This window comes from Stegodyphus dumicola, chromosome X1 (assembly GCF_044657685.1).
Source record: "Stegodyphus dumicola isolate Sdum_Otavi_A_Nest chromosome X1, ASM4465768v1".
Classification (NCBI taxonomy): Eukaryota; Metazoa; Arthropoda; class Arachnida; order Araneae; family Eresidae; genus Stegodyphus; species Stegodyphus dumicola.
The window spans coordinates 118659546-118675310 of NC_140780.1; the positions used below are offsets into that span (position 1 = coordinate 118659546).

Genomic DNA, 15765 nt, shown 5'->3' on the forward strand with positions numbered 1-15765 from the left:
ACAATTTTCTCAATCTTTAAACCCGGTAAAAAGAACATATATGAAATTACCTGATCGCGAAAAAGTATTTACCCTTTACAAATATGAACATTTCCACATATAAAATAAATAAAATATCCAAAAACTTTTACCTCTAAATCATCTATTACATTATACACGTCACCAACGAATTCATACCGCAAGCATCACAAATACTTAGTATCAAATATTTAAATTATTTCCATGCACGTTTATTTCAACTTAAACGTATACCAAATTCCTACAAGCATAAAATTCACAAAATAACTATCATTTCGTTAAAATATCACTAAACCATGTACACGTCGACTTATTTTTACTTAAAAAAACATCCCAGAATTGCACAAAAATGGCATTGCACACACTCTTCACTATATCCATGTACACTGCTTTTTTCTCATAAATTAAAAAAATTTCACGAAAATACATGACAATTTTCTCAATCTTTAAACCCGGTAAAAAGAACATATATGAAATTACGTGATCGCGAAAAAGTATTTACCCTTTACAAATATGAACATTTCCACATATAAAATAAATAAAATATCCAAAAACTTTTACCTCTAAATCATCTATTACATTATACACGTCACCAACGAATTCATACCTCAAGCATTACAAATACTTAATATCAAATATTTAAATTATTTCCATGCACGTTTATTTCAACTTAAACGTATACCAAATTCCTACAAACATAAAATTCACAAAATAACTATCATTTCATTAAAATATAATTAAATTCAAAAACACTACTTAAAATATAAATGAGCACATACATTAAATTAATAAAAATTACCTTACAATCCTAATTACTTTAAACTAAATCATTGCTAATAACAATTTTCCCAATAATACCAAATTCCTTTCCACCTTACATTTACAACAATGCATAAAAATAATATCCTCAAATAATTAAAAATACTAACTTACCTAATCTTCTTCAGAATCTTGATTACGTGGCGGATACACTTTTCTTACTTCTGTTTCAGAATCTTTAAAATCATACTTATCTTTCAAAGCAAGATACCAGGTAAAATAAATAACATAATAAAACATCTTTATTTCTCTCTCCCACAACCTTAAAAAACATTTATTACTATCCTTTTCAATACCACTAAATACCCATTTCGAATTTACTTTAGTTACGGCCATGGGATCCAAAAATTCACAAACACTATTTCACACAACACAGAATAAAGCCAAATACAAAATTGCCAGATTTTTTCCCGATTAAAGAACAGTAATTCGTCCATTAATATCACATAACATATCCCATGATCTCTCATTTCCCTCACACAAAATAATGCGTAATCTGAACTGAATACTACTCACATTCTTAACAAAGTCTAACTAACCTAATCTTCTTCCGAATCTTCCTTACATGGTGGATACACTTTTATTATGGATTCAATAAAATTACTGAATGATTTTTTTTCCGAATTTGATAGAATTTGATAAAAAAAAAAATTCTCTTTATCACATCTACAATTCACTTTAGACAGCGCCATACAATCCCAAAATTATTCAACCCTAATTCACACAACACACAATGAAGCTTAATACAAAATAATATACATCACAGATACTTGTCCAAATTCCCCCCTTTTCCGATTAAAGAACCGTAATTCGTCCATTAATATCACATGACATATCCCATGATCTCTCATTTCCCCCACACAAAATAATGCGTAATCGGAACTGAGTACTGCTCACATTATTACCAAAGTCCCAGGTAGTAACCTTTATCGCCTCCAAAATGTCGCCAAACTACCAGTTACCATAAAGATCAACCAATTATTTTTATTCTGTACATGTAACATGAGTATTCCTGCAAAATGTAGGCAAAATACAGATTTGGCAGCAAGTTTTTCTTCTGGTCCCTAATATGCAGAGTACATTAGTTTAAGGCAGTTGGTTTATTTGATATTGAAACTCAAATGAATATGATGGCATTCTAATTAGTACTGGAATGATTAGAAAATTTTCAACTACATTGGCAGAGTCTACATAAGAAACCAAATCTTGGTTCCCAAAGTTGAAAACTGGCACCAGCACTCGCTAATCCTCATGAAGTTTGGATTAGGAAATATTGCAGCTTTCACTCAAATAAAAATCCATTACAAAAAATTGTTGGTACTTTTCCGTTTCGCCGGCGCAAATCTCGCCAAGCAGACTTTATTGGCGACAACATACATTATACACACAAAAAATATTAAAAAGTCCTAAGAATTCTTTTTTTGAAGGTATAAACATTTTAATATCGCTTAAAATTTTATAAAAAGCCAATAAATAAAGACAATAAATTTATAAAAAGACATTAATTTAAGAATTTACTATGCTTTCATGGTTCAACATCCTGTTTCGCCGGTTCATATCACGTGACCCCAAGCGATCTCATCTCACGTATACTACTCTACAAAAATATAATGCTCTCAGTAATTATCTACATTAATTTCAAGTTAAATCTTAATTTGGAACACAAGTTTAAATGCAAGAAATACTTCAATTAATACGAATAGCTTACTCAGAAATTATATAAAACTGCAGTGCTTTACTTCGCTAATGCATTCTCATTAGAATTGATGAATTTAACCCTTGACTTTACCTTTTCTGTATTTTCGGCTTCGGGTAAGCGCTGTGATTGCATCCTAATTGATTTAATTGCCGAAAATGGCTTTAGACATAAAACTGAACTATCTGAATGAGGCGTAAAAGGTTACCAGCGAGAATAATCCATTTGGCATCGGTTGTACCATTATTGGCGACTTTATCGCTTGCGCCGGCAAAACGGAAAAGTACCAAATTGTTTATTATGTATATGTATACATACTTAATGTTTTAATTATATATTTATTCCAAATTCAATCAGTAAACCTAGTTACAAAAGATGTTTGCTTCTTTTGTTAAGGTGGATATTTTGTAGCAATCGCTTTAAAAATAAATTCAGAGTAATTTTTCCCTTTTGTGATTTTGTGGTAAAATACAGTATTCCTCCAGAAGTTTTACCGCAGTTTTTTCCTCATTTAATGGGAATCTCGCAAGCGCATATTTTAAAAGGGACTGAAGATGAAAAGTATCACAATTTGTTTATAAAACCTTTTGAAGCTTGGAATGCAACAAAAAGAAAGTGTACCCAAATGGCAGTGTTGTTAGAACTGAAAAAGTTGTGCTTGCCAGAGTTTGACGTTTTCTGAAAATTTGGCAGCTTTCAATATAGTTTCATGAATACATAACTTTTTTATTGCTGTGGTCATAACAACTATTCATCACATTGACTAAATTATGGAACGATTTCAGAATCTAATAATGTAATTACTACATTTTCTGGAAAGATAATTATCCACAATACCGACTTGATTTGCTAAAATGTTTTCCAATTTTTGTAGCCATCACTCTCGTCTGTCATAAACCTTCTCAAGAATTTATTTATCACAGTAAAAAACCATGTATAAAGCTGTATACAAACAAACTCAACCAACTTTGCTATAGGAAAGGCAAATGGTATTATAGAAGACCAGTATGGAAAATTAAGACAAAGTTATGTTCAGGTGATAAAAAATAATGGATTTTAGATAAAGTATTCTGTTATTTCAGACTATACACTGTCTTAAATATTTATCATGAAAATATAAAATAGGTATATTTTCATTTTTTATATTTTACAACTAATATAGTGAGAAGAAAATTGTAATCATCATAAATACATAAATAAATGATAAATTTTATACTACAAAAATTATTTCACTTTATGTATGTATGTTCCATTTTATGTGTATAAACACTCTCACTGAATTTGGTTTTTGTTACTTGATAGTGAATTGGTTTGTGCCCCTTGTCAATTAATCTACAGTAAATAATAAAGGGTAACTTTTTAGTACTTTAAATTTTACTATTTAGAATTTTTCTGGTTTAAATACAGCTTATTAAAGTTATTATTCTATATAGCTTATTAAAATAGTTTTACTAGAATAGAAATCTAAATAACTTATACTTAAAATACTAATTTAAACTTAACATAATTCAATGCATTAATTAAAGTTTTGTTCTTTGGAGATGATATATAAAAAACTTTTCTAATAATAAATTATATACTATACATGTGCTATGTTTTTTTCATACAAAATTCATTCTTTATTTCTTTGTGTTTAACTGTTACTGTATTTACATATTTTGATTATACATTAAAGATTTATTTTATGCTCTTTGAAAAATGCCTTTCATGTTTCGAAAGTTTATTAAATATTGTAAATTATGTTTTTTTAGCTACAATAATAGCATCTTGTTTTAGTTTAACTAGGGATACTAGAGTTTGTTACATTTTTTTAAATAATGAAATACTTTGGTAAAGCTATTCAGTCTTTAGTGGTCTGGTGAATAAATGAACTGAACATATGTACAAACCTACAAAATGGTTACATACTTTGTGACCATTTTGTAGGTTTTCTTATATGTACTGCAAATCAATTTGCCTTAAATTCTCCCAGTCAGCTCATTAATGATGGGCCAGCATAAATTATTTACTTTTAATAAATGTGTTTTTGTTTTCTGAGGTACATCAAAATGCAAATCCATAATTAACAGGGTAATAGCAAAATTATGTTACATTTGGTAGCTAATAAATAAGTATTATGGTTTGTTGTATGCTAAAGTTGAGCATCTGAAATCGTTATGGAATACAGTGGAATGTCTTTAATTTGAAATCATAGGGACTAATTTTAATTATTAAAATTATGAAACATCTAATTATGAAATTTAAATTATCAGAAGTATTCAAAAAAAAAAAAAAAAAAAAAGAAATTAATACTTCTATTGGCCTAGTTATTCTTTATTCATGTAAAGTATACAAAGGTACCTTGGATAAGCTTTTCTAACTGAAGGGTTAATTGAGATTTTTAAGACTCCAGCTTAAATTAAATCAAAATTGTATTTTAAGAAATTAATCTATTAAAATTTGCTTGTTTAAGTTGATATTAGTGAAAAAATATTAATGTATTAAAATGATGTCTGATTATCTTTCTTTCTTTTCCTTGTTTCCATTTATAAGAATCACTTCTCTCTTCCTTTTAGCAGTTTGTCAGAGTTCCTGATGAATCTTCCATTTATTAGGAGCTCTTTTGTATGAGTATGGAAAAGTTCAGTTTTCTTTAACATGTTCATCATCTAATGCTATTTTCTTTGATATTCTTGTAAAATTGTGTGTTATTGGCATAGTGGTAAAATAATCTTTAACATACCATAGCTGCCAACTGTCCTCATTATACTGCTAGACTTCAGGTTTCTTTATCACATTTTCCAGTAGATCACCATAACTTCCAGTGTACATTTAGTGTTAGATTTACCTCTGCTAAGAAAAACATTCACTAGCTATAGATGAAATTTATCAAATTAGTAGAACTTGGGAAAATTCCATTTTGCCACCCATAGGGATTTTCAGCATTATATTTATTAAATTTTGTTTGATATAAATTGCTTAATTTGCTGTAGACTTTTTGTGAAATTTCAACTTAAGTTTAATCAGTTAATGTTTTTTTTTTTTTTTTTGCTTATTACGTGCTCCACCCTTGGGCACTACACAGAAAGGGAGGGATGTCCCGTGGAGGTCTTTTTAAGGGAAACTGGCTCGTATCCACGTTACACATGGGGAAAACCACGAAAACGCCCATGCAGCCAGCCCATTCGCCGGGACTCGAACCCTGGAGCGAACTACCAGTGTTCAGTGGCTTTTACCGCTCGGCCGCTGGTGGGCATCAGTTAATGTTTGTATTTAACTTTGCTTCACATTAACATATGGCTAATTACTAAGTTTTTCTACACAATGGTATGTACAGTACTTAGCTGAATGAGTAAAAATGTTTCAGCATCCTGTTGCCTAAGTAGTGTTACATTAAAAGTACACCATGATCATCTGTCTTGGAACACGGCTGCAAAACTGAAGAATTTATGAAAATGAAGAAGAGTCATTGTCATGTAGTCAAAGATTTGAAAAATGGTAGTTTATCCTAAATGTTGTTCATAGTGGCTGAATGAGCCAGCTGTTTTTTTTTTTTTTTTCCTCCATGTTTACCATAAATATGAACCTTTCATTAAAACAGCTCTGCATAACAGCATTCTTTCCCTTAGGTAAGTAATCCTCTTGAGAGTTTTACCACAGTTCAGCAATTCTTTGATCTAGGAAAATTAAAGAAAGTGACTAATTTTCTGTTTGCAGTTCTAATTTGGTATACAGAACAGAAGTGGCTTTAACACATTGCCAAGCTTTTATTGTTAAAGAATTTTTTTTTTTTTTCTAATTATCTACCTCTCCTCCTGAAAAGTTACCAACTCATTGTGGATTAATTTTTTGCCAACATGTAAAAGGTGACAGCCAGTTTGAGAAAGGTGGTGCAGGAAGCATGCCATGAAAGACCATTCATTCAATAAAATTAAAGCAAGAAATGTTCTTAATGAAAGACTTGGTTTTCTGAAGAAATGCCTTATGTAGTTATTTTTTGCGCTGTACACAGCAGTCTATTTTTGCTCTAAAAATTAAATTATATAAATTTAAAATTTAGGATTCTGCACAAATTTTGATCCATGTAATTTGATGGCTTAAGGAGTACAATTTCATGTTATGGGGATTTTAGCATTCTGTGCTATTTGGGAGGGGGAGGGAAAACCCTATCAGCTGCGAAATTCTGCAGTTCCGTTTCAAGTCCTAATGTTCTAAAAATAATAAATTGAACTTATTTTTGGGTTTTAATGTTGTATTATAAAGATACAAATTCTGAAACAAATTGCAGAACTCTAGCCATGTGTAAACAACAGAAATGAGAAGTATTTTAATGTCTAGCTGTTGTAAGTGAATTTGTATTAAAACACCATGTTATATTACTATCATAGCTTATTAAGGTTGAAATTTATTACATGTTCTCAAAAATAATATGAAAATATATATTAAACCAGTTGAGTTATGTTTAATGAAAACTCAACAGTATAATTATCACTTTTAAATTGTAACTGTAATGAGAATGTAGGTATGTAATGTTATTACCAGCAGTCTTTTTACTTTTACCCAATTCTGTGTTTTAAATCTTTCCAGCATGTAATATTCATTCATCAGCCCAGCAGAACTGTCGCCCCCTTTTTTTTCTGCAGTGTACATTTTAAATGTAAAAATTGACACATTTCGTAGGCCTAATATGTATGAAAGCAAAACATTTCATTCTTAAAACATTCAATTATGAAATCCTGTCAACCGTGAAAGTTGGTGGACATGTTGCTAAACTTGTGCCATTTATTCTGGCAGGCATTTAAAGGAACTGATATTTAGTTAACCCCTTCATGCCGGGTAGCGCAAACGCGCTTATCGCGGAGGCTGCCAGTATCTTACGCAAGCGTCTGTCCAGGGCCGGGGGGCTCTTTTGCTACTAAGCCTAAATCCATGAAATTTCCAAAGTATCAATGCATTGTTTAATAATGCTCTATAGAGTATTTAAACGGCTTATGCTTTATAGATATTTTTATACTATATACTTTAATTACCTTATTTCTTGTTTAAATGCATATTTTACAAATTTTATTTTCATTACTCTCCATTTTATGACTTTTAACATTATACATCTGAAAACTAAATATATTACTTAAAATTATCTTTTCGTATGAAAAATTTGAAAACAGGGATCTACACACAGTCCTGCGTTACATTCCTTGCACTCGTAATAACTCATTTGCCGCTTTGGAGGATATTTCCAGGAATGTGAACAAACGAAGCATCGTCGTCTCATTTTCTTATCAGTCTCTTCTGAACAAAGTTTTGGAAAATGTCTTTCAGTTAATCTTTCAGAATCAATATCTGAAATATTTTGCATCATTTCTGCTATTTCATGCTCTGTTAAACATTTTCGACACTTTGACATTGCAACAGTAAAAACAGAAAGAATTCATGTTTAACAAGATCTAATTATTTTCTAAAAACTGAACCGAAATACCCAACGCTGTAGCGCAAATAAAACTTCTCTACTTACAGTAAACAACTACCACGTGCAAATAAAGTGCGATTTAAAGAGACGTCATAAATCACGCTATTCGGAAACATTTATTTCCTCGTTTGTTTATATAATCAAAAACACGTGTATGTGAGTCATGCTTCTCTCATTTCGAGTAGAAGGTCTAATGTACATGTATCTGAAACCATATGGACATACAGTGCCAACTTGTGGCAGAAATTATAGTTTTTCAAACATTCTAGGACACTGGCACAAATACGTGACAGTCGGTAGTGAACGGGAAAATGCTCTGCCACGCCTGCGTGTCGGCCGGAAGGTGAGTGTGTTCGTTGCTGGCACATAGACGTGACAGTTGGCACGAAGGGGTTAAATAATTAATAGATACAAGTTATGTATTTCACATGAAAGAAACTTAATCACTTATCATAATTTTTCTTATTTCATTGCCATTCTTTATGCATTTTCAAGTAAAATTGCATATTGTGCCTATTAATGTGTACTGTTTTTGTTTAATAATGCCAGGATCCTGTAACTTTGAAAAGTACTTTTATTATCAGGACCAGATTCAGAAATGTATGTATATAAGCATGTATGGATGGACGTATGTGTTCATGTGTGCAAAATGTGTATCTGTGTACATATATACGTTTGTTCACTTCTGAATCCAGTCCCGTTAACAGAAGAGTGCCCTTTAAAAATACTCTGTTCCTTACTGTCCTGTAAAAGGCAAGACATTCTGACATATTTTTTCCCCCCATATTTAAATTCGAGGGGGAAACAGACAAATAGCAACCAACTTGAATCTTTCTTTCCAAAACGTTTATTGAAAATTAAATCAGGTTTACACAAAATCAAGGCAAAGATCTCATGCTTATGATATGATATCGCATTTGTGCATTATTGGTGTAAATTTGCACTGTTTGGTGGCATTGTCCTGTATCTGCTGTGTAATTGCTTAGTCTTTCATTTCTTTATTTCTTCAGGGTTTCTTCAGTTTCTAAAATAGTCCAGCTGCTTGAGCTTTGTGGTTAGTTGGATGCTGAATAGAATGCTAAAATCAGGCATTAGTGCATGCATCTGAAAAGGAATTTAAATAACATGAATATTACTCAGAATTATAGCCTTAATTTTCTTATTTAGTTTTAAGAGGTGTTCATTATCTTTTCGCATATATGTTCCCTTAAATCTCCTGAGTATTTAGGAAGAAATTGAATGAAACCAGCAAGACAAAATGTTGGGAGATCCCCTTGTTAATTATTCATTCTAATATTAATAAATGTAAAAATTCTGTAACTCTGTGGGCAAAATTCAGAGAGGAATGCATAAGAACTGTTTTGATGGGGCAAATACTGGAATAAAGATTATCAGTTTAAATCTAGTCAGATGACATCTGGTAGCTTTGAGGCTTCACTTATTGCTTAAGTCAAATAGATAATTGCAAACCCTCTTCCCCAACAAGGCAAGTGGAATGCAACAAGTGCTGCTACAGCAGGTATCGGAACTTAGGGTAGCAAAAATTTTAGAATTTACAAGAACAAAAACACTAAAAATTAGTGATTTCAGAATTTTTAGAATTTAGGAAAGGCATTAGATAGAAGAATTTCAGGATGGCAAGATTTTTAGCATTTAGTGAGGTACAGGGCAGCAGAATTAAGACTCACAGAAAAAAGATTGCAGCGGGTCCGGAAATGCATTGTGCCAGCTCTTGCTTCTCCCACAATCATTCATTGGCTGAAAGTGTGATCCTGGCCAACATCAATACAATGTCAATCAATGTGTTGTACCACAGAGCAACTCCCTAGCCAACAGGTGTTTGAAATTAATGCAGAAATTTCAGTTGGTCTAGAGAAAAATTGCATTTATGACACACCTGCTTCTTGATATATTCTCCATTCCTAGACTTTGCAAGAGAAGGAATATTTGTTATTATTTTATTTATTTTTGGCTAGTCTGGAGTTTATTTATTTTTAGCTATTCTGATAGTCTGGAGGTCGGGATATTAGATCGTTCCAGATATCGGATATTCGAACTTTTTACTACATAAGTCAATTGTAATTTTATTTTGAAATTATTCATAATGTTTTACTGCTATGGGAAATTTGTTTTTTTTTTTTTTGCAATTTTTTATAAAACAGTATATTTTACAATGCGTTGCTCTCTCCTTCAAATATGCTAATGGTAGAACATGTAAATAATATTGAAGCTTGATTTTTAATTTGTTTTCTATTCAGACTTCTTACTGTAAAAATGGTAATTTACTTTTGCAGGTAAATCAATGGAGGAAATTTATGTGGTTGCAAAGTATGATTATGAAGCACAAGGTAGTCAAGAACTTGATATAAAAAAGAATGAGCGGTTAATTCTCTTAGATGATAGTAAACATTGGTGGAAAGTTCAAAATTCAAGGAATCAAGCTGGATTTGTTCCCTCTAATTATGTAAAAAGAGAAAAGCCGTCAATTTTTGATAGCATACGTAAGCGTGTACGTAAAAAGAATGAACCTAAAGTTTCTTCTCCATCTTCCAGAGTTGCATCAAAAGAGACTGATTTGAAAAATATTGCGCCTCGAGTTACAACTCCAGCAAATAAAATATGCTTGAATACTACAGCTGTTGTTAAATATAATTATGAAGCACAGCAAACTGATGAAATATCACTTGTAAAAGGAACAAGAGTTATAGTTATGGAAAAATCTAGTGATGGATGGTGGAAAGGTGAGAGTAACAACCAAATTGGATGGTTCCCTTCCAACTACGTTCAGGAAGAACCTAAAGATGTTCCAGAAGTTACATGCAATTTACCTGTTGATGAAGAACCTGTCACTGTGACATATCAGAATGTCTTGCAAGGGAATGATATTGTAGTTGCATTATATACCTTTAATTCCCAAAGTGATGAAGAACTCAGTTTTCAGAAAGGTGAACAATTAGAAGTTGTAGAACGTCCACTGAATGACCCAGATTGGTGGAGAGCACGAAATAATATAGGACAAATTGGTCTAGTGCCAAAAAATTATCTTCAGATAGTATCTCCTGGTCGATCTGTAACAGATTCTAGTGATTCTGATGCTATCCCTTCAAAGGCTGATGAAGGCCCCAGTATTGCAGTCAATGGATCACAGCATGAACATACAAAATCACCTCTAGGGGCAAGTGGAGGTTCACCTTTGGTTAAACAACGGAGTAAAGGAAGCTGTGATAGACCCTGGTATGTAGGGAGTATTACACGCAGCGACTGTGACAGGATGCTCAATGAATTTGCTGAAGATGGAGATTTTGTAATCAGAGATAGTGAAACAAATGTAAGTTGATTTTATTTGTAATTAAACATAAATTAATAATTGTGGCCATTAATAAAGAAAGATGTGAAAATAGTTATGCCAAATTAGAAAATTGTTAGAAAAACCCTGATTTTTTTCCTTCTGAAGTGTGTCTCATTTAAATGAAGTAAAGTGTTAAGTATATAGGTGTTTTTTTAGAAAGGTTTTATAAATGATTTTATGCTAATATTTTTCATATTATTTAACCCTTTGAGGGAAAGTATATAAAATAATTGTGGTAAAATTGTGCATAAATAATTGTGGTAATTGTGCATAAATAATTGTGGTAATTGTGCATACTTGTGGACCATAAAAACACAAAATTGAGACTTTTTGTCTCGATTTTTTTCAAGTCTTTAACAATTGGCCTTCAAAATTCAGTGAAATCCTGAATTTGAGGGCCGGTATGTATTTTATACCTGTGCCCTTCTATAAGACATTTTTTTCCACAGGTAGCTGCCAACTATTAAATTTTGTCTTTTCATCTATATTTTTGTATACTTGTGAGGAGTATCTATAGAGATGAGTGCTTGAATATAGTTATGCGAGTTTCGGGTCAATAACTTTTTAAATGTCGCTAGAAATTTAAAATTTTAAAAATAAAATTTATGTTTTTTTGCACTTTGATGATGCCATTCAACTGAACATGCTTATGTAAAATATTAGTAAAAACTTTCAAAAGTGATTTAAATTCAATATTATTATTTTATGAAAAAATTTAGCAAATATAACACTGCATGCGTAAACCATATCATGCTGTAAATTGAGCTAGTATGATGTTACAAGGAGATCTCTGGCAAACAAGACAACTCTGGCAAAAAAAAAAAAAAAAAAAAAAAAAAAAATTAATAAAATGGAAATACTACAATTCAGCTGAAAAATTATGTTACATTTTTGAAGTTATTATATTTTATGCTGTAGATAATATATAAAAAGAGCTTCGTGCTATGATAGCTAGAATCACCCCCCACCACACACACACTTTTGATTATCGGTCCCTTTTTAATTTTTTTGTGAATATAGGTATATCATTTTGTTCAGGAAGAAAAGCTGTTAACCCTTTGAGGGGTGGTATATAAAATAATTTAAACTGTGGTAAACTTTTGCATGAACTATAACTTAAAGACTTTAAGGACACAAAATTGAGACTAGCAAAACCCTAAATTTTGAGAGCCGGTATATATTTTATACCGGCGCCCCTCTAAGACATTTTTTTTTCCCAGGTAGTTCCCAATTGTTAATTTTTGTTTTTTAAATTGATTTTGCGTACTTTTGATGTGTATCTGTAGAGATGGGTCTAATAGGTCTAATATAGTTATGTAAGTCTGAAGACAAAAACTTTTAAAATTTCGATAGAAATTTAAAATTTTAAAAATAAAATTTATGTTTTTATGCACTTTGATGATGCAATCAAGCTGAACATACTTATGTAAAATATGGGTAAAAAGCTTTAGAAATTATTATTTTATGAAAACATTAGCAAATATAACACTGCATGTGTAAACCATATCATGCTGTAATTGAACTAGTATAATCTTACAAAAAGATGTAATTCTGCTGAAAAATAAAAAAATAAAAAAAAATTGAAAAATGAAACACTACAGCTCAGCTAAAAAAGCATGTTGCAGTTTTGAAGTTATTACATTTTATGCTTTAGATAATATATAAAAAAGAGCATGCTTCGTGCTATCATACCAAGAATCGTCCCCCCATCCCCAACACACTTTCAATTATCGAGGTTTGTAAGAGCCCCTTTGTAATTTTTGTAAATATAGGTTGTAATATATCATTTTGTTCAGGAAGAAATGCCATTAAATGATTTTATTATTTCATACACCTCAAAGCCCTTATTTCGATTTTCAACACCTTTGGCATCCTAGGGGCTCTTTATCAACTTTTGGATAAATTCTAGTTTGCATCTAAAACGGGCCTTAGAAATATTTTCCGTCATTTCAACAACCGTGAAATTTATTTCAAAAACAGCCTATTTGTAACCCAACCCTAAATTTCTCTTGCGTTCCTTAGTCTTTCATCTCAAATGAAAAAAAAACAATAAGAATAAAAGCATGCTTTAAAATCAGCAGTTTTTGTGATTACACTAAGAGATGGACCTTAAGTGCACTTCCATTTCCCGTATTTTTAAGTGAGCTTTCTCTTTGTGTGATCTTATCACACCACACAAAGGGAAGAAGGCTTGACTCCCAAATGACAAATCAGTTGTCAATGACCTCCTTTCATTTTCGTTGGATTCTATGATTTTGGAAAACACGAAGCAACAGGTGTCTTTTGGGGGCTAACATGCCACATTTAACCCCCACAATTGTGTAAAATTTTGACCCCAGAAGGCAATTTTGAAATCGACGAGTCTCTTGGGTAAGGGTGAAGTGCTGAAGTTAAAATTTTAGCTAAATAGAGAGGAATGAAACTCGAGCAGAGAAAAAAAAGAAATGTACTTATCTTCAGTCCTAGTGGCGGGGTCAGTAAACTCCCCATCCCGTCATGAACATAATACTGAATCCTAAACAACTTGTAAGTTAATCATAAACAAATTATTACATCATAAACTATTATAATGGAAAGAAACGCTTTCATCTCACAGAGTAGAGAAGGAGAAGCCTATCTATTGGCAAGGTACCCTCAGTAGGGGCGCCGGTATATATTATATACTGGTATTAAAAATGCATGCATAATCTTCCTTTAATTACCAGTTTTCATTGAAATGCAGTAAATATAAAAGGTTCAGCATGTGTACGTCATATATTTACAGATTTTGAATTTGTTCTTTCCCTGCAATAGAATTTATCAATCTTCAAACATACCTTGGAACGAGGTATATTAATTTCATAACTGCAAAATATTGAGCATTCATGAGGTGGTGTGCTGCCATTTAGAATCGAAAGGAAATACTACAAACTTACAATTATAGCTTTTGGTGTAAAGAAATTAGCATTTTTTCATAGGCTAAAAAATTGACAAACTGGTATATGTTATATACCGGTGCCCTTCAAAGGGTTAAATGATTTTATTATTTGATACACCTCAAAGCTCTTATTTCGATCAAAACTGGGAAAAAAACTCAAATAGTAGCCCCCCTTTTCCCCTTCAAAAGTTAAATGTTTTGTATCTAAAACAGGCCTTAGAAATATTTTCCCTCCTTTCACCAGCTGTGAAGAATATTTCGAAAAATCTTGTACACTGCTGGCCACCCAAAGTGCAACACCAAGAAAGACAAGATATATCACAGCAAAATTTATTTAGTAGATAACATGTTGACCACGTATCAAATGATTAAATTTATAGACCTCTGTGAAGGGTGGTTCCTTCCAGAATCGGTAGCCAGGGTAGCCGCCATTGTGTGTGATCACTGGTGCCACCTGCCTTGGCATTGATTCAAAGAGACTTTGGATGTGTTCTTGGGGTATAGCAGACCAAGCAGCTTCCACACATTGCCAAAGTTGATCTGGTGTGGCAGCTTGGGATGTAATCTGGGTCAGTCATTCAGCAACCATGGACCACATGTTTTCTATCAGTAAAAGATATGGAGAGCGAGCCGGCGAAGGAAGCAATTCAATCTGGCGATTGACGAAGAACTCTTGGACGATGCGTGCCATCCTGTTGATTATCCTGTTGAAATATGGCTGTGGGCAAGTCCTGAAGGTAAGGAAGAGCAACTGGTTCCAACACCTCGGAGATGTAGCGCTGGATGTTTAAAGTACCGGCAATGCGTGCTAGAGGAGTGCGAGGGATATATCCAATATCGCCCCATACCGTAATATCCGGTGAAGGACCAGTGTGGCAGTGCATAATGCAGCTGTTCAGCATCCTGTCTCCATGGTGTCTCCAGACTCGAATCCAACCATTGTGGTGTTGCAGACAGAAGCGTGACTCGTTAGTAAAGACAATTTCATTCCATTCTGCCGTCCACATCCTTCTTTCATCTCTTTATTGGCGGCGGGGACGTCTATGGTTCTGCGTCAAGGGTAGATGAAGCAACGGAAGTCTTGTGGACAGACCACTCTGCTGTAAACGGCGTCGAATGGTACGAGCATACACTGGGTGATGTGTTACAGACTGAATGTGCTGTGCCATGGTTCGTGATGTGACTGAGCGATCCTTCACTGCCATATGCACATTGCTCCTGTCATCACGTGAAGTGGTGCACTGAGGTGGATACGATCGAACATTTCGATCCGTCGTACCCACCTGCATCCAATGGTCACATATCCACATTACAGTTGTTTGTTTTCATCCAACACGACTACCGATTTCCCTGAAAGATAATCCACACTCTCGGTAGGCCACTATCCTTCCTCTGTCGAACTCGGATACTTGAACAAATGATGATCGCTGTTTACTACGAGGCGTAATTGATAATTTTTTTGAAACACCACAAGAAAAACACAATTTCCAAACTTAAAATCGTTGAAAACTCGAAGCCTT

General features: G+C 32.7%; 1 protein-coding gene across 2 annotated transcripts in view; it reads left to right on the forward strand.

Moving 5' to 3' along the window:
- Nucleotides 1–15765, forward strand: part of LOC118196954 (SH2/SH3 adapter protein dreadlocks-like) — a 41315-nt gene that overhangs the window by 2661 nt on the left and 22889 nt on the right. For both annotated transcript variants that reach the window (XR_015038649.1, XM_035368423.2), the window contains exon 2: nucleotides 10274–11307. Coding sequence is in view for 1 of the 2 variants with exons in the window: in XM_035368423.2 (XP_035224314.1) it covers nucleotides 10274–11307 (1034 nt within the window). In the remaining variant the exon portion in view is untranslated. The remainder of the gene's footprint in view (nucleotides 1–10273; nucleotides 11308–15765) is intronic.